General features: G+C 35.3%; 3 protein-coding genes across 4 annotated transcripts in view; 2 read left to right on the top strand and 1 right to left on the bottom strand.

Moving 5' to 3' along the window:
* The first annotated feature begins 738 nt into the window (after positions 1-738).
* LOC123321532 lies at positions 739-9,600 on the top strand. The gene is made up of 5 exons (XM_044909190.1): positions 739-980; positions 1,889-2,400; positions 7,427-8,270; positions 8,434-8,619; positions 9,146-9,600. Exons 1-5 carry the CDS (start codon positions 915-917, stop codon positions 9,338-9,340), a joined length of 1,803 nt encoding a protein of 600 aa, XP_044765125.1. The 5' UTR covers positions 739-914; the 3' UTR covers positions 9,341-9,600.
* Positions 9,601-11,767: 2,167 nt separating this feature from the next.
* On the bottom strand, positions 11,768-16,883 carry LOC123320560 (snRNA-activating protein complex subunit 4). Of its 2 annotated transcripts, none has more exons than XM_044907912.1 (5): positions 16,612-16,882; positions 16,477-16,542; positions 15,347-16,049; positions 14,414-14,768; positions 11,768-13,883 (listed from the first exon to the last, which is right to left on the bottom strand). In XM_044907912.1, exons 1-5 carry the CDS (start codon positions 16,684-16,686, stop codon positions 11,906-11,908), a joined length of 3,177 nt encoding a protein of 1,058 aa, XP_044763847.1. In that variant the 5' UTR covers positions 16,687-16,882; the 3' UTR covers positions 11,768-11,905. The 2 variants fall into 2 exon arrangements, with proteins under 2 accessions (XP_044763847.1, XP_044763854.1); XM_044907919.1 differs by having other exon boundaries at positions 13,699-13,833; positions 16,612-16,883.
* Positions 16,884-23,297: 6,414 nt separating this feature from the next.
* The window catches only part of LOC123311290 (irregular chiasm C-roughest protein), a 498,432-nt gene continuing 497,987 nt past the window's right edge, over positions 23,298-23,742 (top strand). Inside the window, exon 1 of the mRNA XM_044895177.1 lies at positions 23,298-23,547. Within this exon, the coding sequence (XP_044751112.1) occupies positions 23,493-23,547 (55 nt within the window). The 5' untranslated portion in view covers positions 23,298-23,492. The remainder of the gene's footprint in view (positions 23,548-23,742) is intronic.

Genomic DNA, 23,742 nt, shown 5'->3' on the forward strand with positions numbered 1-23,742 from the left:
GTTCAAATCAGAGATATCTCTGGTTCAAATCTAACTTATGATATGATCAAATTCAGCCGTTTTAACAAATCCAGAGCATCAAGATCTTAATGCTCTTGGTTGTATCAACTTATGTTCATACCAGAGATATAGAATATATCTCTGGTTCATACCCATTAAACGGAAGCAAGCTGATGGTTTCGACCTCTAATTTTTTTTCTAAGGCAGAATGAATATTTATTCAGCCTTAGAAACTCAGTAGATAAATGTAGAGTTCAAAGTATCGATAAAAATTCTCAAAAAAAAAATTGTATATCAGAAACTACTCGCCAGATGACCCTCAAATTTTGTATAAACCTTAAAACTTTATTCTAGTGCCAAGTACTAGTTTTCAACTTAATTGGATCTGTACTTTTGGAAATAATGGAAAAATAAATATTTTCTCCTAGAAGCTAGAAGGGAAGTGCGAATTCAGTACGTGAATTGGATAGGCGACCGCTCTGGTTATGCGAGCAAAAGAACTCTTGACTCAAATTAGACCAAAGTCCTTGGTCAGAAAGTGCAAAGATCTCTCCTTTTTTATCTTTTTAGACAGTGCTTTTTACATGTTTATTTTTTGCTTATGTAAAGTCAAAAAGTAGTATAGCTACGACTAGCTGAAATATATAGGTCTAAAGAAAGAACAACTTAATCTTGGATAGGCATTATGAATCATAGACCTAATTAAAAGTAGTCCTATTGTACGGATAAACGTCAGTTAATTCTGTTAATTTCAAATGTGACAATCAAAATAAACAAAATAATTATCCTATTGTGTATTGTGGTTGATTGTTCCAGTGGGTGATACCATAATGAATAAGGATGAGAATTCATCGAGGTTGCTTTCAGTCATTCAATATTATTTTTGATTAACTCATCTTTACGTTATTCGGATTATGGAAGAAAATTACAACTTTGTGTCTTGTATGAAAATTAACGGAGTGCCTATTCTGCCTCCTTTGGTGAGAATTAAAAATATATGTTTATAGTTTATTAAGGCTAAATATCTGCTCAAAATACAATGAGTGCAAACCAATATCGAATATGGATTTACTTCACGGCAGGCGGCATCCTTGAATGTTTTATAATATACAGGCTGTCCAGGATAAGATGGGAAACATTTTAATGCGAGATAGAGAACACCTAGAGGATCATGAAAAACCCTCATAAACACCTAGGTGTTTTAGATTCTGATTTACATGGTGTTGTTCAAATTATTTGAATGGATATTAAAACCACTCTATCTCCTGAACTGACTCACTACTTTATCCGAAATTTGCAATGAAGATAGCTTTCATGAGGTTTCAGGAAATTTCAATCAAATATCATTTGTAAATCGGAATCTAAAACTCTCAGATACATATGGGGAATTTTCGTGATCCTCTAGCTTCTTATTCATACCCTGTATAAGAATACATACGTTCAAGATGTGTTTATGTATATCTGTTATTAGTTATTGCACCAATTGATCAATTACTTGACTGTTCAATATGATTTGATTTGATACTTTGTGCATACTAAGAGATAATTGATCTACAGTAAAGGCCACCACTATAGGAAACTAGAGAAAATCCCCTCTTCCTCTAAGGAGGTAATAAAATCATAATGTATAATCATACATAGTTTTTCATTTCAAAAGATAATGCATACTTTCAATATGTTGTAGTATGAGCATGCTCGTTGCAATAAAATTGGATGTAGAAACGCCTAAATAGTAAGAGAGAAGGCCAAAAAAACATTAATTATTTCTTCTTCTGTGAGCATCTTGAAAAAAAATGGATTCAAAATTATTATTTGAATTGAGCAGCTTCTTCAATTCTTCAATTATTCACAAAATTCAATTAATAAGGGTAACTATCTTTACTTTAAGATCACCCCTGATAGAAGAAAAGAACTATTGGAATATAAGGAGAAGGCTGTTCTTCTAGAACAAGCTTACCAAAATAAAAGACCTCAACCTAATCTCCCAGAGAAAAAACATTTGAAAGATGTTATGACCTCAAAAAATGATCAATCTGCCTGTTTGGAGAAAGTTTTAAATGAAAGTGATATGAAATATGTGCCTTATGGAAATTTATCATCAGATAATTCCGATCAGTGTAAAAATCTCTCTTCTGCAGAAATTAGTGATAATATACCTAACATTAATGAGTCTGAACCAAGTGGTCAACTTTACAAATACACGTCTTATGGTTGTACAGATAAAATTCCTGAAAATGATGTTAATCAAACCGAAGGTGCTAGTAAGCCCCGCCTAATAAGGAGCAATTCTTACACATTAGATACTCCCAGTTCTATTCTGTTAGATCACTTGAGAAGGCAGAGTGCTTCTTCATGTGGACAAACCATGTCCTGTGTAAAGAACGATGGGGGATTCAAAAGGTGAGATTCCAGAATTTTGTTTAACCTAATTGGAAGTAAAGATGTGCATTGCTCCAGTGACTTCTGCTGTTTGCCTAAGTGGGAGCGCCCACCAAAGTAGCGTAGGACTAACATGGCACATACATGACAAAAGCGATTCATAATTTTCAGATATCGCACATCTGAGTTGAGTTTCAGTTATTATTTTGCATCGCCTTTGTCATGTATGTGCGATGTCAGTGTTACGCTACTTTGGTGGGCGCTCTCCCTAACGTGAATGGATATTTTGTAATAGATGCAATGTCCTTGCATCCAAGCAACAACTTACCGCGTTCTCCAGCCTAATGAATGGGTACAAAACTGGGCTTGGTGCTGTTTTCTGATGCCTTCTAGTCGCACAAAAATAAAAATGATGAACTATGCTCTTTTTATTGGAGGTTTCACCTTCACCATTTTTTCTCAACTTCTCTTAGCTCACTTTCATAAATACACTGCGCAAAAAAATTAGCGCACATTATGGAAATCTCAAATTTATTCTACAACTGAAGGTGTTCTCAATGATAATTATTTTTATCAGAATTATGCATGCATATGTTATCCACTTTCAACGGTTTTCTTCAATACAGATGTTTTTTCAGAGCAGGAATAAAAAAAGATGATATTATCAGATTTTGAATGTATTGGCTCCATTCTAAAATCAGTTGTTCTCGATCAATTCTAGTGATCAATAGTTTTTCTTTCGTTTGATTTTCTACACTCGATCGCTATGCAACGCGAAACACGCAATTTGACCCAAGAGGAATGTGCCCAAGCGGTAGTTTTTTTCCGAGAAGAAGGGTGGACATACACAAGAATTGCAGAAAGGTTGGGAGTTTCCCATACAAGTGTGTCCAGAATGTTGCAGCGATTCAGGGAGACAGGTATGAATGTCCGAAGACCAGGACAGGGTAGACCACGGGTAACAACTGCTATTCAAGAACGTTACTTAAGAGTTTCTTCGTTGAGACAACGGTTTGCAACCTCTCGCCTCCTTCAAATTCAGCTTGAGCAAACTCATGAGGTGCAAATTAGCACTCAGACAATAAGAAATCGCCTCAGAGAATATGATTTAAGGCCTCGTGTCGCGGCAAGAGGCCCAGCTCTTACCCCAGCCCATCGAAGGGCGCTTTTGAATTTTGCGAGAGAGCATATCCATTGGGAAGAGGCCGATTGGGAAAGAGTTCTCTTCACAGATGAGTCTAGATTCTGCCTCTACCATTGTGATCGACGTTCCCTTGTATACAGACGTCCACATGAAAGATATGCTCAGTGCAATTTCCTGAATACTACTGGTTTCGGGGAGGATCGATTATGGTATGGGGTGGAATATCTTTGACTGCTCGCACAGACCTAGTGGTCGTTGATAATGAAGCTATGAATGCTGATAAGAATATAAGGAACAATCTTGAAGAGCATGTAGTGCCATTTGCCCCATACATTGGTGAAAATTTCATTTTTATGGACGATAATGCCAGACCCCATCGTGCGCGCATCGTTCAGGAGTACGTTGAAGAGGTTGAAGTCTTTCGAATGGAATGGCCAGCAAGAAGTCCAGATCTCAATCCGATTGGTTTGGGACAACCTCAATAGAAGGCTGAGAAGTTCAGAAAATCATCCAGCTACTCTTAATGACTTGGGAATCCAACTCGGAGAAATCTGGGAAGGATTAGATCAGAACATTTTAAGATCACTCATTTTGAGTATGAACCGTCGTTGCCGAGCTGTAATTAACGCAAGGGGTGGAAATACCAAGTATTAAATCACTTATCAGCATTTCAGTATTTTGAAAATTGTTCATTTCTCTTCTTTAGGTGCATTTACACCAAACGAGCATTGTTTCCGAACGTTTCAAAACGTTTTGAAACGTTTTGAAATGTTTTCAAACGTTCGAAAACTCAGAATGGGAGGTGTTTCCACAGCCCGCGCCTGTCCGAACGAGCAGTTGTTCTTGATAATTCAACGAGGTCTCTCTAAAGTGCACCAACATGGAGTCCTCATTATCTAAAATTACAATTTCTACTGAATCTATAGTAATCAGAGTCTCTGATAGTAATAATCTCTCAAATGAAAGAACTACGCCAAAGGAGGAGCCTGGGTGAATTCTTTTCTGAAAGGAAGAAATTATACCCAGCTGCTGGATGACTTGAGAGCGGACCAAACTGAACTTTTTAGAAATTTCTGCTGCATGTCATTATCGGACAAAATTGAGGAAAAAGTGTCAAGAAAGACACCAATCATCGAGAGAGCATTCCAGCGTCGGTTAGACTGGCACTAACGATTTTTGGCTACGGTAGGGTGACCAGACGTCCGTCATTGTGACGGACAGTCCGTCAATCGTCCAAGAAGTCCGTCACTGGAAAACGTCCGTCAAAATGTCCGTCAAAATCTTAAATTTAATTCAATTTTCTCAAGATTATTTGAGATGGATATTAAAAAAAGAAAGTGCAAATTTATGGAAGATCTTTCGAAATCAAAACTTGATTCTGAAGTCCAATGTACGAAGTGTTTGGGCCAATTCAGATTGCAATTGGAGAAAGAAGAGATAATGTACGGCATGTTTCAAGTTACGAACATGAAAAAAAATTTAATGCAGCAGCGTCTTCCTCTCTGACCAAATATTTGAGACATTCAAATTTTGGGGATGAAGAAGCTTCTCTAGAAACGCCTGAAGCCCTCTTCTCATTCCACAGTGTAATGCACAACCATTATATTAATATTATTAAATTTTCGTTTTTGTGTTGTAATAGACTTTTTTATTTCTCTATTTTCAATAAATAGATTTTTTTTATCGCCATACGTTGTAGGAAGCTGGAATCATATACAGGGTGAGTCTTATAGACTCGTACAAATATTTCACAGTAGAATCTTGAGGTCAAAAGAAACACTTTTTTCCTACACCGTTTTTTTCGAATCGGCTCGGTTTAAAAGATACAGGTTGTTGAAAAATATAAAAAAAATGTTATTTCTAGTTCTCACTAACGGCTTTATCGAATGAAATGAATTTGGGGATATAGTTTTCGAGTAATTTGAAGTTCAAAAATAAAAGATATCTGTGAAATTCGAAAAATTGGGTAATTTTGAGAGTTGAATGCAACTCTTTTTGAAAGATCCACAGACGTCACAGATTCATTTAGTTATTTTGAAGCATAGACATATAGACATGGACTGTGCCTTCCCTTTCTATATATGCATGAAATACGGTCAAAAAAAGTGACAGAGAGAGACGCACGTCGGGAATGCAGTTGTCTCTTTCTAGAATTTTGATTGGCCTACACTCACCTCTATGTGAACAAAAAAGAGACAGGTAAATTCCCGACGATCATTTCTCTCTTTCTATAAAAAAAGCCAATTTCATGCTGACATTGCTCAGTTCATGTCTCTATGTCTATGTTTTGAAAGTAATTTGTTTTTCCAGGGGTGGCACAGCTCATTATGAAAACCTAAAATGGCTATATCTTCTTATCAGGGCTGAATCGGAAAAAATGGTACAAGAAAAAAAATTTTTTTTTTTAATCTCAAGAATCTATACTGTTGAAATATTTTTACTATTCAAAGACTCGCCCTGTATATATAATATGTATAACAATCGAAAATTATTACCGTCTGTCTGTGAAGCCATCGTAAATGGACTCCATTTCAAATGGATTGATTAATTATGAAATCACGATTCAAGAGATCTCACCAAAATTCAAAATAAATTAAATACCAATACCCAATAACTTATCACGGTCCACCGGTGATTTCGATGATATGACGCCAGATGTGCAAGTAAATCCGAATCCCTTTGATGATTCGTCGGTTTACCGACATGAGACGGAACGGGATCGAGCATTTTAAAACGTTTTGAAACAGGCTTCGTAAACTTTATTCGGCGTCGATGAGTGTTTACACCGCCTGTGCATATTGCGCGAATTGTTCGCAAACACTGCCTTATAATGAAACGTTACTTTACCGGCATGTGGCGAATGAGCTCGAGCTCTCTGAAACGTTCGAAAACAGGGTTTGCGAACTCTGTTCGGCGCCGATGACTGTTTACACCGCCCGTACTACTGTTTGCAAACAGTGTTCGCGAATAATGCTCGTTTGGTATAAATGCGCCTTTTCACATAAGATTCGGTGAAATCCTGAATTTTTCTTCCATTTAATGTGTCTTGTTTCGTTCAAAACCTTCCCGAGAGAACATAAAAAATAAGCTATAAAGTCAATGTAGAGTTAACTTTCATTAAAATTGAGATTTTCAGAATGTGCGTCAATTTTTTTGCGCAGTGTATTAATAACCATATACTGCCACTCAGACAGCTTAGACTCTATATAGTGGACACTCAAACCACATACCAAATTAAAACAAAACAATGGTCTTGAAACAAGAAGTCATAGATTTACTTCTTAGTATCATATTTCTCCTTTGATACCTTTGTAGCTTAATGGCATTTATTCTTCTCTCCTATCTAGTATCAATAAGACCTTAGAATGAAGAAACACCTTTTCATTTAAACTTTTCTTGGATAAAAATTTCATATGCTACTGTGTCGTTAACTACTAAATTAAGCGAATTAAGCTGCATTCGTAATAAATTCGCGGGCCGCACTTGGGCGCAAAATTTACCATTCGCGATAAATTACGGACAAAATACTCAAATGCTGCCGGCTATGGATCAAGCTAATGCTTATGTTTTGATCAATTATATGTTTGATGAATGAATTCGGCACCAAATTCCTTGCCGAAGTGATAGTTGGCAACTTGTAAGAAATTTTGCCGACTTCGAATTCCGTGCTAGACTTAAAATTCATTACTAATGGTAACAGTGAACGTCATCTAGTTAACTTCCGTCCCAAAGTGCACTTCCGCCCTCGAATTGATTACGAATGCAGCTTTACATTTACAAGAAACGAAAAAAGCCTCGAAAATTTCTGTCGCTAGTCCGCCCAGACTGGACTAAGCTCGGTCAGCGGCCTGCGACCGTATAATCATGGTACCAAATGATGAATTATTAACTCATTCTTTTCAGCACAAAAAAGAGTTCACAGAAACCTGAGGAAACAAAAGAAATGCCAAATGACACAAACCATCCGGTAGATTTGAAATCGAATGTATCTGAGAGCACGTTTATTTCTGGCGCTTTTAATCAACCTTCACTTGAAGTCATTACTACTGATATCACTGTTCAACAAATAAATTTTACTAGTCCTGATATCAATGAAGATGACATTAAAAATGGCACCTCATATGATCCAACAAATATAAATATGAAATGCATCGGGGATAGTGGCGAGATATCCTCGAGAGTTGATCCAGAAATCGAATTGCACGCGATTCTAAAACAGATACCTGAAAATTATGCAAAAAAAATTATGAGCTTGATCGAAGAACAAAAAAAAGAACAATTGAAAAGAGCACAAAATTACGAATTTATAAAAACCCAAATGTTACAATCTGGAGATTTTGAGAAAAGGGTTTCCAGTGAAATTCCTTCCCCAACAAAGATCTTTGTAAAAAGTGCTTTCAATCCACCGTCAAATACAGCTAAGGGTGGCTCAGTAAATAGTATAAGCAGCAGACCAGAAAGTCACGATTCTCAGTATTATACAACAGAAAAATCTGCTGCATCTTCATTAAATGAGAGTCAAACCTTGCCTTTTGACATTTCCACATCGAGTTCAGAATCTTTGGACAATTTCAGTTTGAGAACGTTTAGGATTTTGGAACTTAAAAGTGAAGCCAATGATATTCCAACATATCCTAATACTACGAATCCATATTTTTCCAAGGAATTAATATTGTCTGAAGATGAAATAAGAAAATGTAATGAGTTGAAAGATTTAAAACAAAGTGAAATTAAGAGGTTGAAAGAGGTTAGTGTTGAGATTTCTAATGGATGTAGATTTCTGTAGGGTTGCTTCATAATATCAATAAAAATAACAAAGTTTCAATTATTGTAAATTAAATGATAATAATAGTAAAGGGCCTTTATTTTGTATTCTATGAAATACAATCTTGATCATATTTGATTTTCAGGAAAAGGCTGCAAGTATTATTGGTGCTTACGTAAAAGGCTACTTAGTCCGAAGATTGATGAAAACTGTCAAGGTGAAAACAATAATTCAAACAATACAAGATGCATTAGTTTGTGCTTTGGAACTACAGAGTTCTGAAAATATTGAAGAAGCAGATGTAGAATTGCATAGGAAGCTAATAAAACTGGTAATTTCTCATTTGTCTAGAAAATATGTATGATGGGTGCACCATTTCATACCTTTTTCACATTTTTTCTGCGTTATTATCGAATTACCCGTTTCAAACTAGGATTAGTTATTTAAGAAGGGTCTACACCGTTTCAGTGGTCAGTTTAAAAAGCAAAAATGAATATCACTAATTTATATGGGGTTTTCATTATAATTCAATTCGGACAGTTCGTCCTGGGACACAATTTTTTTTCCTGAGAACCATAATGTCATTCATGTTATTAACTTTCCGAGGTGCAGTGAGCTTTTCTATGAATTCCCACATAAAAATTTTTCTCGAAAAGTCTCGCCATCGGCAACAATTCGAAACCTGCTGAAATTGAAGAGAAAAAGACGTTGGGCGAGTTTAGTAGCTAGATGAGCGCAAACCTTTTATTCTTCGAGCAGATACGCAAAAGTTCCACGCTAGTGCTCTTCTCGATTTTTTCTAGTAAAAGCTTGAAACATTCAGAAATATTTCTTTCTGAAAACAATTATTTTTTCAGGTTTCATCGGCCTGTTTTGAATTTCACGACATATTTTTCGCCCTATCCATCCCCGAACAAATGGATATCATAGCTATGGACAGAGAAAAACTGAAAAAGACATTGACCGTCAGATCCACTCGTTCCAGTACAGAAATCAGACAATTATCAAGAACATCAAATATCAGAGCATCTAAAAGTTTGACCCGAATTTGATATTTAGACTTGGTATTCTCATTTTAATGGTGGATAACGAATGGCTACAAATTGAACGCACAACTAAAAAACTGCTGGCAATATTAAATCAGATATTTTTGTAACATATCAAGATGCTTCATATTGAAGAAAATTTGTTTCTTAGTTAGCCTCCATGAATTTTTGAATATTGATTACCAGGATTTTTGTATGTTAACGTATTTTTTAAAAATTAATGATTATTTGTGATGTTCTACAAAATATATATTGATATTTCTTACTGAGAGTATATGCTTAGCCTATCCTGAATTCCATCAACTCAATTAAAAAATTGAATTGAAAATCTGGAGGGACAATTATATTTTTTTTATCATAAAATGGGGTTTTCATTGCGTTTTCAAAAGCTTGCTGTACCATTCGAAAATTTTGAGACAGTTCCACAGTTGTGCCGACTGCAGAGCAGGTGCGGTTCCAGTTGTGATTTTGGGGGGGGCTTAATTGTATAATTGAAATTCTGTAAGGAGTTAAGGAGGGAAATGAAATAATTTGTGGCACTAGTCAAACGGGATTAGTCGAATCTCGAAAAAATAAAAACGAGAAACTCATATACTGCTCACATTATCATCAATTCTAGTTGGGGAATCCAAGAGGGACCGTGGACCCTGTATAGTTCTTCTACCAAAAATTAGACCTGTATATAGGGGAAATTGTCTAAGACAGCCTGTCAAAATAGTAAAAAAAAACGATCAGTGCACATACTCGTGACAGATTAAGATGTGTTCAATCACATGTTGGAAAGTATATATTCTCAACCGTGACGGAAATGTGTGGGAGAGCACCAAACTTGCATAAAAAAAGGCACGTGTACATTCGCGAGCGCAATGGCTTTTTTTTTATTTTGAAGCTAATAATTCAAGATTAACGAAAAAAATATAATCCGACAGTTTCAGCAAGACTTAACACTAAAAATTGGCCTTAAAGGTCACAAAAATCAGTTTTTTTGAATAATCTCCTCTCCTGGGCTTCAAATTGTTTTCGCATTCATTATAAAAGTTGTAGGGCAATAACATTTTCTACAAATTTTGTCTGAAGCAATTTTGTCTACGTTTGAACGTTTTTGAGATAAATGGCGATGAAAGAACATTAGGCTGGATTTCTACATTGACCTTGGCATTTTATCATGTGTGTCTAAGCTCCTCGCCCTCTAACTCGAAAACGGTGAAGAGTAGGTAAAATTGCTTTAGACAAATTGTATAGAATTTTATTATCTACAACTTTCATAATGAATACAGAAATGATTAGAGGTACAGGAAGGGAGATATTAAAAAAAATGCCTTGTTCATCTTCAAACTGTCATATTAAGAAACCCTCCCCTGATTAGTTTCAGATTAATGAGTCAACACGTCTTCAACACCGAGATTAACCATCTGTATGAAAATCTGACACGCTCGAGTATGTACAATTAAAGATTTTTTTTGCATTTTCAAAGGACCGCTGTTAGTCTCTTGAAAAGTAGCTTCCTTTGGGTCCAATTAACATATCCTCTAAAAATCTGAAACGCTCGAAATTTTTTTTTTACCATTTGCAACTCTTCCGTACGGCCAGCCCCACCACGCAAACTGTCAGATTAATGGCCTGTTCCGATATTGCTGGTCTTACTGGCCCGCAATGGAATAACAATAGAACTTGAACGACTAGGCCAATAGGCATCGTCTCTGAAATACTGACAGTATTGTTCAGGAATATCGGAACAGACGGTAACATTAATTTATTATCGGAGACACGTGGGATATATACAGTATCTTAATCTGACACGCTTGAGTATGTATACCTGACGATTTTTTTGATCTTTGAAAATCTGCAGACGCTTTCCCCACACTGCTGAAAGTGCATACATCATAGAACCCTTAGACCCCTTAGACTTTTGTCTAAGATAGAACCTTTTTTTCTTCCTACCATCTAATATTCAAAATCCACTAGGTTTCCACGAAGTTCGATTAAGGCCCGGTATTTTCACGTGCGAATAAATAAATTTATTCGCATTTATTAAGTCTTATTCGTAAGATTAGTAAAAATGCAGTCTTTTCACTTTCAGATAGTGTTATTCATCGAATAAATCTGTCATTGAAACTTAATTAGAAGAGTTTATTTGTCATAGATCGAATATCGGTACGTCATTATTCGTTGAATAAAATTTATTCGAAGATGAAAGTACCAGGCCTGAATCCCGATTTAGCATCGTCGGCTCCCCAACTATTCATTCATTTTTCATCCTAGGCTATGCATGCATTTTTCATCCTAGGCCTGCATGGATTTTATAATCATTTGTTTTGAGCATTGAAAAGGCTCTTCTTCACAGGGATTCACCTCTTCAAACAAATATTTTGGATCTTACAGAGTAGAAGTCGCATCATTTTAATCCATATTTGTGGAGAATGGAAGCAACAATTTCACAAAACATTTATTTCTCAAATTATCTAACTTAAATATTCATTCTTTATAAATAATAAATAACCATAACACAGTCAAAAAACAAGAGAATAAAAACACATTTTCTTAAAATTATTAAAAATTTTTCTTCTAAATTCAAAATAAACTTAAGGATTTTTCTTGTTTTATGAGTTGATCCAGTTGTTCTACTTCATTTTTCATAACTTCTGTTTCAGTCAAATCAATTATACTATCTTCATCCTCAACATTATTCAGTAAATCATCAAGCTTAAGGATATCCTCTGCATCATCATTATTACTAATTTTCGAAGTGGGTTTACCCCTTATACCATTTTTAAAGGAATTGTTCAATGTGTTCTTCATTTCATACAAATTCAATAACCTATTACCAGGAGAATTTGAATTTTGGCTGATAGTTAGAGAGTTTGTATTATCATTATTCTTTGTATTATCAGCAGAAGTAATTGAACTTGAAGCTTCTACATTTTTTAGATTTTGAATATTTTTCGATTCATTATCTGTTTTTGAATGGGAAGGTTGTGATCGAGTAGGCAAAGAACCATCTTGTTCTTTTATGCACTGAATTTTGATTATTTTGATAGGTTTCTTATTCTGCAATAACTTCATTACTTCATTTTTGTCAACTCTAACTAGATTAGAAAGAATGACTTGTTTATTTTTATTAGATTCACATAACTTATCCTTGGAATTTGCGTTACTTCGGACATTTATAGATTCCTCAACTTCTTTACAAGAGTTTGATTGTTGTCCAGAAAGTTTACTAGTTTCGATATCTTCTTCAGTTATTTTCGCCTGCAAACTTATTTTCTCTGATATTCTCTTCTTATCTCTCAGTCGGGAACTTGATCTTATTGGTTGCGTAGAATCATGGTTGCATTTACTTTTATCACTATCATCAGGTGAAGTCCTTGAAGTCTTTTTTGGTAATGGTATATCAATATTCCCATCAAGTTTTCTTTTCAATAATTTATTTTCACTTGTGTTATTTTTTTTGTTTGTCTCTTTCGAATGATTTGAATTATTGAGCCCAAATTCCTTTTCCAATAAACATGAGCTTGGAGACTCAATTGAGAGTAATGCTGGCCACATAAACATAGATATGAATCTTTTCAAAAAAAGATTTCTTTCAAAAAGTATCATACTTTGAGTATTACTGTCCTTACTTTTTAGAAAATCATCAAGTTCAGAAGTTAAATTATGTTTCTGCAAATTCATCAATGCTGGACCTCTGTAAATTACTGTTTCTTTATTTTTCATTCTCTTATATGATTGATTTTTCAGTAACAAACCTCTCAAACCAATCAGAGAATTTATGTTAGGAGGAAGAAATTCATTAATTGAGGGTCTAGGCATATGTGTATATTCCTTTTCTCTCAATAAATTCAATATTTCTATATCAACTATATCTAATGTATTATTTTTCTTTATTTCGGCAGGAATTCGAAGGTTGATCCCCAATATTTTAGTTATACTATGAATTTGTTCTGCAGTTTTTTGAATTTTGGAAAGAGAGGTTTCAAAAGATTTCTGTTTTATTGTGTATGAAGAACTAAAAAAAGTAACGAGTAAGTTATCGAAATTCTGATTCTTTTTAGATTTCTTCTTTCCCAATTTACTCTCAATGTCACTGAGGGAGGGAATATCAACTTGATCTTTGAATTGATCTACTACATATTTCAAAAATTCTAACTTTCGGAAAGTTTCATTTTTCTTGCCAAATCTTCTACGCACATCTTCCAAGGATTTATCTGGATGTTTATTGAAGAACTCTGTTAGTTTTTTATACCTCTGTCTTAACTGGAGTCTATTTCGGTTCATATGAGCAGAGAGATGAGTAATTTCGAATTTTTTATTACTGAAGTGATCCATTATTTGCCTATCTTCTTCTAAAGTAAAGGATCCTTTCACTCTGTTGAACCTCAAGTGATTATCATATCTAGCTTTTATCTGCATGTATGATTTCGAAGGTAGATATTTTGGAAACTGAACGTAATTTCGACCAAAACGTTCTACCAGGAGAAGAATCAAAATGTCTTCAGCATCTGAAAATTCGGTGGTATACTGAGACATATTGCGCAAGTAATATTTATACCTGCAAAAAAAAACTCTCATCATCTAACGGTATCGAAATTGATTGTAGTTTATTAGTGGATGACTCAGAGTGTGCTGTAAATAGCGCAATTGATTGAATTTTCACAGCATTTTCACAGTAGTAGCTCTCAAGTAACAACTTCATACCAAATTTAATCATTTTCCTGCGATAGTAAATGTAAATATTTAAAAATTCCTCCTAAGAATGTGCTGTAGCTCTGTTAGGAAAACTTTTTCGAAAAAAAAAATAGTTTTTTCATTCTTTCCTATTGACCACTAATTTGGTCATCTTTGAACATTCCGAGAGAAATGAGCTAGGAACTTGAAATTTTCATGATACTTTCAGGCCGAATACGCCGGTTAAGTTTAAGGACAGCAAAAAGCACTATCAATTTTTTTCTATTTTTGAAAGAACGCCGACCCAATTGGAAAAACCGAATTATTTCTGCATTTTCCTCCAATAAGTGATTGGCCAATATACTCCCTTCATCAGTCTGTAAATTTTTAGCTAATATGAACATCGTTACTCACCTATGAATTAGTTGGATTTTAGATCGATTCGGAAAGAATTCTGCAATGGTATTCCATGGAATAATGGCCCCAGTTTTCTTGCTTTCAATATGTTGCAAAAGTGCTCGATCTTCTTCTTCTGAGAAACGCATTTTGATTGGCTGATGGCATAAAGTACTTGAATAATGGATAAAAATCGTGAAAGCACTACGATTAGTACCAAGCTCTTGTGCAATTCGATCCCAATCTTGATAATTATATTTTTCCGCCAATTCCCTGATGACCTTATTTTCCCTAGTTGACCAGTTGGACTTGTTCAAGTCGGGATGTAAATATATACGCCAGAAAATAGAACACTCCTTGGCAGTATGTTTCTCTGAAAAAAAATTATTATGGTTAACAACTTCCATGAAAAAACCTTGAATTGTAGTGAACCACTAGTTTTTGAAATGGTTTCAACCGTTGATTATCATAGAATAGAATAGAATAGAAAAAGTATGGACATAACTCGAAAGGAAACTGAGTCAAAATAATTTATTATTTGTTCATTTTTTAGCCAATTTACTGATATACATTCGGTAAGAACAGTGCCATTTTCTGGCACTAATGGTTTAATATAAAACATGAAGGGATACGATGATACGACACATAAAAAAATCAAATCGGTGGGGTTACCAAAAACGTCATTAATCTCAAGAAACAGAATATGATGGCACTTGTATATTTTTATAAAAAATAAACCAATGAATCTAAGGCAAAGGGAAAAATTTAACGGTAACTTCAGAGTCCAGCTATTCCCCCAGAGAAATCAGATAAACTATAAACAGAAGAAAGAGATTTTGCGTACAAACGTTTTTATGTGATCAATTCCTCAAATTTCAAATTGATTTGTCATCAGAAATAAAAATGTGAAAGCCCCATTTTAGATTATTTGGGAATGTTTAGAGCACTCACCCATTAAGTATTCTGTTGAAATATGTTCCCAATCTATAAATTTATCTTCGCACAATGGAGGCACATCTTCAATTCCTATTGCTTTGAGATTCCTGATTTCACCTTCCTTTTTTTCAATTTCATATTCTTTCTGCAATATAATTGCCGAGTCTGTCTCCTCTACAATTTTCCTTCTTAAATATCCTATGTCCTTCAATATAGCTCTCTGCTTGTTGAGATTATAAGTTAATTTCACACCTCTAGTGAGGTTATCACATTCTGTTTTAGACCATCTCGATGGAAATCCATGTTGATAAATTGTGAGTAATCCCCTTTTCCTGCGATCTAATGTATCAGGATTGGGATCACTACAAAACATATCTTTCTTAGTTTTAAAATACGGAGCACCCACATGTCCTAAAAACATGATACTCTCTTTGGTTCTAATTTTTTGTGATGATGTTTTCAATATTTTCATTCTATTCTGAATGTCAATAAGAAAGTCTTTAATTTTATGAAATAATTGTAACAACTGGAATTTTTCATTGCGATTCATTCTCATTAGCTCAGTTAAGGTTAAACATTGCGAATCTGAGTTCCTCCAATCTTCAGATCCCTGTGAAAAATGTTGAGAGGCATCTGATAAAACATTCAGAGGATCTTCTATATCTTGGACTTCTTCCTCAAAACCATTGGAATCATCAGAGTATGTGAAATTTTCCTCCTGAAAACATTGCAGCATTAGGCACCCTTAAGAAATAAAGCTTGTGCAAGAGTTATAAGAGGAAGATTCAGACAGAATCCTATATAGAATTTTGTGAAAAATGCCAGACTGCCTGAATAATGACCCACAGCTTCTGTACAACATTTGGCTTTTCGGATTGATGTACGTTCTTCCTGAATGAGTACAAAGATTGTCACAACTCTTGATATTGGTGGAAGGAGAGATAGATGAACTCAATGCTTAGAAAAACAAAAACTCATAAATAGAAGCGTCACCAATAATTAACATCAAAAGTCTTTCAAAATGTGCGCCAAATGTTGGAATCATGGTCACAACCGGTAGAATATATGACAGAGATTGATACTTGATCTTCTCAATCTTTAACTTTCAATTTTTGTACTTTTTGAATGATATATGGCATACATACATGTTCTACTTCACTATCACTGTCTCCAGCAAAGAGGAACTTCTCAAAGTGCAATTTGGAATCATTCTGGAAAATAAGGCATAGAGTAAAGTTGAATTAATATGATATGATTCTAATTGAATCAATTATGCTTACCATAGGTTCGTTATAGTAGTTGGTCAAGGTAGTAAAGGTTCTACCACTTTCATCATCATCATCATCAAATTCCATCTTTTTGTTGAAGATATGATGCAAAAGTTACCTATTATCAGATGGATAAGACATAAAATTGCATAACGATCAAAGCAGAAGAAATATTGAAGTTTTCTTGATAATTCCAGGTATGTATGTAAAGTATCAAATTCGAAAATTAATTATTGAATTTTCAAATGAATAAACAACGTCGGGAGCACTGAATGACAATATTTACATAACCAACAAACATTCGTTGACAACAAGAAATTACAGAGTTTTTCATCTTTTTCTATCCTTCAATGGCCGGCGCGATTTACAAAAGAATGCCAAAGATTCACCAGAGATATATATTTGGAAAGTTTAAAATGGCCAACCAAAAAAATGTATTTCCCCATGCACCCTTAAGATCAATTATTGTCTTGGACGCCCATTTTGAATTTTCGAAAAAAAGAGGATCAGACGCTCCATCGTAGACAGAATGTTAGTTGATTATTTTGATCGTTGGAGGTGGGGTTCTAGAGCTGTCAGAATGAAACAAGTTTTTTTCTGAGTACATCTGATATCTGATACATTCCTTTATCCATAAATGTTCTTGGGCCGCCATTTTGATCTTGAAAAATGAAGAATATATGTGCTCCATCGTAGACTGAATAGTTCATTTTGATCCTCGGAACTTTACGAGTCAAAGACTCGTCCTACATAAAAGAAAAATAGTTAAATGGAGATACTTGAACGTTTCATACTTTAAAGGATGATTCATGCTAGACCGTGTCGGAGCCGGGCCGGGACCGACTCCGGTCCGTTGCAACCGGGTCGCCACTCTGAAAACACGGGCACGGCACGTGTCCCAACCGGTGTAGCGTGGATGGGTCAATTGAAATTGCTCATATAATAATTCTTTTACCGTGTCCCGTCCGGGTCCCGGTTCGGACCCGACACGGTCTAGCATGAATCAGCCTTGATACTGTTCATACCCCACATGTTTCTGAGAGAAGCTTTACTGACTAAACGACTTAACTATATAATGTAGTATAGAACTGCATTCGCGATTGTAACTTACGCTTTGGCATGTACAAGGTGCGTCTAAACCCGGTCATTCATTTCTCGGGCTGTGATGGGGGTAGGTAGGTAGGTGCGGAAGGGCTCTTTATGTTCCTTAGGGCCCGTAATTTAGTCGGCAACATGATTGGTACCGGAATGCATCGAGGCATTGCCGTTCGTACGTTTTACGGCCAGCGGACGTTTCGGCGCCATTTCGCCATTCCTGTCAATTCTGTCCCCTCTGCAAACTCAATCAAACTTGGGCTCGCAGCCTTGAGGAAACGGGAAGTACGATGAGGAAATGGACGAAAATGTGCGGGCTGTTCGGAAAGCAGTCGAGCTTTGGGAATGCCACACTGATCTGTGTGTGAGGAGGATTCTGCATGAGGATTTGTCATTTTACCCGTAGACTCAAGCAGCGGATAACCGAAGAAATCCGGAACATACCACTCGTTATATGCCGAAAAGCGTATGAAAACTTCCGAAATCGACTACATCAGTGTATCGCTGCTGACGGCCGCTATCTTAACGATATCGTATTCAAAACTATATTTCGAGCTGATTCGAATAAAAAACCGTTTTTCTCCAACTTTAACTTTTTACCTTATTGTCCTTTGAAACTCATCAATCAGCTCTGCCGCACCCTGCGTATAAGCATCGCCTGTTATCTCCAAAAATGTTGAACCTATGAAAAATTGGTTAAAGAAAGTTTCATGATATACAACTTTGACGTTTGACGCATTCATCTCATTTTACTTCTAACTGTGAGTTCTTCATCGAAATTACGCAACAAACCCTATATACACCAACTGTACAGATGCTAGCATTACAAGTGCCACATGCTGCACAGAAATTGCTGTACTGAAACTGCACAGTTTCTGTATTATAATTCAGCATTTTGAAAATGCAATACAGTTACTGTATAGCATCTGTAGAGGAAGTGGTCCGAATATGAGCTCTGCAGTTATTATGGGCCCCCAATATCAGAGACAACCAACTGTTGTTGTCTCTGCCCAATATATTTCCACTATAGAGCATGCGCGACATTTATGAATTCCGTACTGAAACACTTTTATTAGGCTCTCAAACATTTTCGTGTACATGCGCGCAGCCTCAATTGTATTTCTGTACAAACAGGTGGCGATAAGTTTATTTGTGTATTTACAAAATTGTTTTATGGTAACTGTTTTTGTGGTATTTGCTAACGTCTATGTGTAAATCTCGATAGTTGATGTGTATAAGTATGTTAGAATAGTGACCAGTAGTTGATATTCCAAAATAAAAACTAACCTAAATACTGAATGAAAACGAAATTAGATGCTTTTGAAGAACCACATGGAATTTTGGCCCATATGGGCCCCTATATTATTATGGGACAAGATTTATATTCGGAAGAATTACAGAAATCCAGCATCAGCACTTTTTTTCAGAATCAAAAGAGCTAAAAAGACAACAAACAGAAAAAGCATCAAGCAAAAAACCATGAGATCAGCGAATCTTAGGATGGGAGTCGCTAGTTTGTCCTAGACGATGAGGATATGGATATTGACTAAATTGTAAAATTTGTTCCTGATGACCGTGATGCAGCATGCCTATTTCTAACTGTTTCAGCTTTCAGTTATTCACTAGGGGACCCATACACGCAGTCTGATCCAGACGTAGATATATGTACCTTATATTAATTTTTCACACAAATCTCACCTAAATTTGATTTTTTTGATAATGCCTTTTTTATATACCATAGGTAGACCTCTGAGCTTGCAGTGAGTCATTTATTGGATATTTTATTCGTAAGATAAAATCCCAAGATTTAGTAAAAAAAAGGGGAGGCTCATATTGGGACCACTTCCTCTATTGATAATTCTGCATTTCGAAAATAAAATAGGTATTTGATATACAGATTACAGATAGGTACTCCACAGATTCTGTATTGATAATTCTTCATTTTGAAAAGAACTTTTGGATATACAGTTTCTGTACTGATGATTCTGAATTTTAAAAACAGTATTTGATATACAGTTAATGCACAGCTTCTATATTGATAAATCTCCATTTTCAGAAGACAGTTTTTGATATACCTACAGTTATTGTACAGTTTCTGTATTGATAATACTGCAGTTTTTGATATACAGTTACTGTACAGTTTCTGTAATGCGACGTGAGTGTAGGTAGGTATGATCGGTACAGTACGTTATTGCCGATTATGTCAATATGTCCCCTTCTTCCAATCCAGGCGGTTGAAAAAAATGAGATTGTGCGCCATCTTGTTGGAAAATGATAGTTTGATGGTCTTCTGCAGTCTCCAATTCTTGCACGAGGGCTGGATTAATAGCGTTCTCCAATAGATCTAAATAAATTTGGCCATTGAGATTACCGGGCATAAAAAAGGGCCGATTATGTGATATCCATAAATACCCGCCCAAACATTTAGTTTTTGCGGAAGCTGATGAGTATATATACCTCACGAAATAATCTTAAATTCTCATCTGACCAATACCGACGGTTATTCCAGTCCGAAAAACGTATATCGAACATGTAGTTTTGATTACCGTTAATCATTTCACTGACCATTTCACAGATCTGGATGATACTCATTCAGTATCATCCAGATCGCCGACTCCGATGGGATTTATGTTGTTTAGTTCAAGGATTCTCATGATTGTTGTGCGTGAAACTCCAGATACATCTGATCATTTCCTAGTACTAAAGGTAGGATCCATTGCTACATGACATAAGACAGTTAAGTCCCTCACTTCGTCTCTTACATGCACCCTCTTTTATTTCCAACTGTCGTTCATTAAATGAAGAAGTTGTTGTTCGCCCAGAGTCGTTATTTATAAAAAATAATTTTACCATTTCCTTTTTTCTACGGAATACACAATTTTAATTCTACTACAAATTTACAATCGTTTTGACACACTTGTAACGTTCTTAAAAATTCACAATAGGTTAAGGTGAATCAAAAACATGGTCCGTCTACTTTTATGGAAAAAAATTTATTCTTTTTTGGACAAAAAACAACATAACTACTGAATACCTTTGAAATGTGACGGATATGAATATTATTCTCTCATAGATAAATTCCACATTGCCTCTTTCACTATTTTCGCTGTTATTTCATCATCGATAGATATTTTGAAGCAAAATTTTAGGGTCAGATATTACTTCATACGATCTTCAAAATCAGTTCACACCCCTCATCCGTATTCAAAATCAAGGGGTTGTGCTCACCCCCGTTAGGGGGTTGATGTTACGGCGATGAGCGATTTTCCACATTTTCATCTTAAACTCGATAAATCGAGGTGGTAAATTTTTGTTGGACCACCCTGCATATGTATAAGTTACGGCTAAAGATAGGTGTGAACATAATCTTAAGATTAGCCGGCTAAACTTAAGTGTAACCACATCCCATCGGCTATAAATGTGGAAGCTAATAGAAAAGAAGCAAGGCTTGAGGGGCGCAAATTTTCGGCAATTAGAAAAATGTGAAGAAATAGTAATATAATCAATCTATTAATGCATAGTATGGCATTTTTTTGTATGAATTTCACATATTTTTAATAGCAGAAAAGCATTATCTGTCAAGCAGTTGAGAAATTGAGGATGAACATATATTTGTTTCTACTGTCTCAACGTAATCTTATTAGCGAATCTAAAAATCTAACGGACGGTTTCATAATCAAACCTAAAGTCCCTTTAATTTTAAAGCTTCCTTTAACCGGGATGATTCATCAAATGTGGCGACAGGCAGTATTTTGGAATCCATATGTTCAATGACTTGGGAAGAAATTTTTAACAAAATCAGCTAGAAAAAGTGTTTTTAACTATTTTCATATTCATAGTTTTTTTTGTCCTTTCATGCAAAAGTATTGGTTGGAGAGAAATTGCAAATCAGAAACTGTTGTTTCTATTTCGTAGAAATTTTTTCCATAAGCCCAATTATTGAATGTTAGGGAAAAAATACAGAAAAATTTGTCTATATCTATTATCTTATACAATTTCATTTTCTTGTGAGGTCATATTCTGGTTTTTCACAGGACAATTGACTATCCACATTCCTATTGTCCTGTGGAAAAGTGTACCTTATCTAACCTCTCTATGTGAACTGATTTTAAAAAATTTAGGCTTGATCTGAAGAGCCTTAATTTCCTAAACAGATAAAAATAACTTATTAAATGATAAATTGAAAACCCATAGGCATTATGTAACAAAACCTCAATACAATAGCATTCGATGCTATTTTATATTTCAATTCTGAAAATTGAAACAAAAAAGAGGAATTTTTATTGTCGGAAAAACCAGTGGCGTATCATTTTTTTATATGAAAATATTCAGTCTCGCTGCAGTACGGACGCCACTGGTAGAATAGAAAAGAAATGATATTATGCAAAAAGTGCTCCTTGACGCTCAAAACCTATGTCTCAAATTTAATGAAAATATTTCAAGCGGTGTTAAAGTTATTAATAAACAACTTTTTTTTTCTATAATTTCAACACCCCGTATCTCGAAGAGAAAACATTTCCCGGCATATGTTCATATGACAAACTAGGGCTTATTTTTGATGTAGAATACGTGGTTAAAATTTCTTGGTTACGATCTGGACCACCTGTAGAGTTAGCATAACCTAACTCTATAATCTTTGATTTTGGGTAAAGCCCGTTTGCAACAGCCGAGAATTCTCTAGAAAATTTACTCGAGATTTCATGCGCCGTGAATTATGTACCGTTGCATACACACTTTCGGTAGAATTCTCTGTTCAGTTGCGTACTAAATAGGCTCCGCCCTTTTCTTGCGAGAATTTTGTACAGAATTCTCCAGAGAATTCTCGGCTGTTGCAAACGGGCTTAATGTGCACATTAGCCGGCTAAAGATGAAATGCCCTGACGCAGATGAATATTTTATCGAACTTTAGCCGGTCCTCGAATATAAACAGTCTACCTGGCTAATGGCTAATCTTGAGTTTATGCTCACAACTATCTTTACCCGTAACATATACAAAAGATTGTTGTAATAAATTCTTCAATAATGGGTGTTCTGTATTCTATGTCACTTAGTGTATTTTTAATGTTAGAAGAATAAAATTCAAATAGTTCATTATCATTATCCATTGAAAAAATTCCTAGATACCCTTTTTATTGGTAGAAAAGGAGAAGGGAATGTTATTTGTTTTACTCTGCAATAGTTACTCTCGAAGAGTAACTATTTCATCTCATTTTTGAAAGCCTGTAACTCTTCAAGGAAAAAAAATTCGTTTGACTGAAAAATCCCCTGTAAGATACCCCCTTCAAAACTTGTGCACTAATTTGTTAACACCCTAAAGGGTGTTTCATTGGGTTGGGAGGCCGTAAAAATTTCCCTTTTTTTCTGCAGGAATTTTGCAAATGTTGAAATTTCACTTTATTTGAATGTAAAAATCAAACAAGTGTGTCATATAGTTATTTTTTTTATTGGTCATATTGCCGAGCATTAAAAACGTGAGTTTAAAGAATGAAAGTTACAGCACCCCCACAACAAACCCTTATTCGCGAAAGCTACCAAGCGCGAAGTTTCCTCCGTTCTGCAGCGGGAAATTTTCCTAGCACAGTCGTCGGATGACAGTGATAGGTGTTGCGTTAGCCGGATTCCGAAGTTGTGGTGCGTTTTCCGTGTGACGTGAAGCCCAAAACTTTTCCCAAACTTTTAGACTCAGGTGCTGATGGAATAGGGGATGTTATCGAGTTTATATAGAGTTTTATGTGGCTGTGTGTGCTGATGCTATGAGTGTTCGGTAGGTCTTTTACGTATATTCGACTTTTGTGACTATGATTGTGAAAGTTTCGAGGATGTTCGGCCTGATTGCAGTTCTTCTAATTCAAGGTAATATTTTTTTTATGTACAATGGAAATTCGAAACGTGATCCCCAAGAGCAAAAACTATCCCCTCGATAAGACAGGGGGGGTAAATATAAAAAATTACAAAAAATTTTTGGTAAGAGATGCGAAATTAATAATTTTCTATGTTTGAAAGAATTGAAACTTCAAATTCAGTTTGCGTAAACTACGATGGGTTGGA

This window comes from Coccinella septempunctata, chromosome 1, assembly GCF_907165205.1.
Source record: "Coccinella septempunctata chromosome 1, icCocSept1.1, whole genome shotgun sequence".
Taxonomy (NCBI): Eukaryota; Metazoa; Arthropoda; class Insecta; order Coleoptera; family Coccinellidae; genus Coccinella; species Coccinella septempunctata.

What these genes read in the sequence shown, in the direction of transcription:
- LOC123321532 (XM_044909190.1), top strand. Translation starts at nt 915, where the DNA reads ATGGAAGAAAATTACAACTTTGTGTCTTGTATGAAAATTAACGGAGTG. An exon ending in AACGATGGGGGATTCAAAAG is followed by an intron (nt 2,401 to 7,426) that starts GTGAGATTCCAG and finishes CATTCTTTTCAG; the next exon opens with CACAAAAAAGAGTTCACAGA. An exon ending in AAATTAAGAGGTTGAAAGAG is followed by an intron (nt 8,271 to 8,433) that starts GTTAGTGTTGAG and finishes TTTGATTTTCAG; the next exon opens with GAAAAGGCTGCAAGTATTAT.
- LOC123320560 (XM_044907912.1), bottom strand. Translation starts at nt 16,686, where the DNA reads ATGGAATTTGATGATGATGATGATGAAAGTGGTAGAACCTTTACTACC. An exon ending in ACTACTATAACGAACCTATG is followed by an intron (nt 16,543 to 16,611) that starts GTAAGCATAATT and finishes CTTATTTTCCAG; the next exon opens with AATGATTCCAAATTGCACTT. An exon ending in TTCAACAGAATACTTAATGG is followed by an intron (nt 14,769 to 15,346) that starts GTGAGTGCTCTA and finishes ATTTTTTTTCAG; the next exon opens with AGAAACATACTGCCAAGGAG.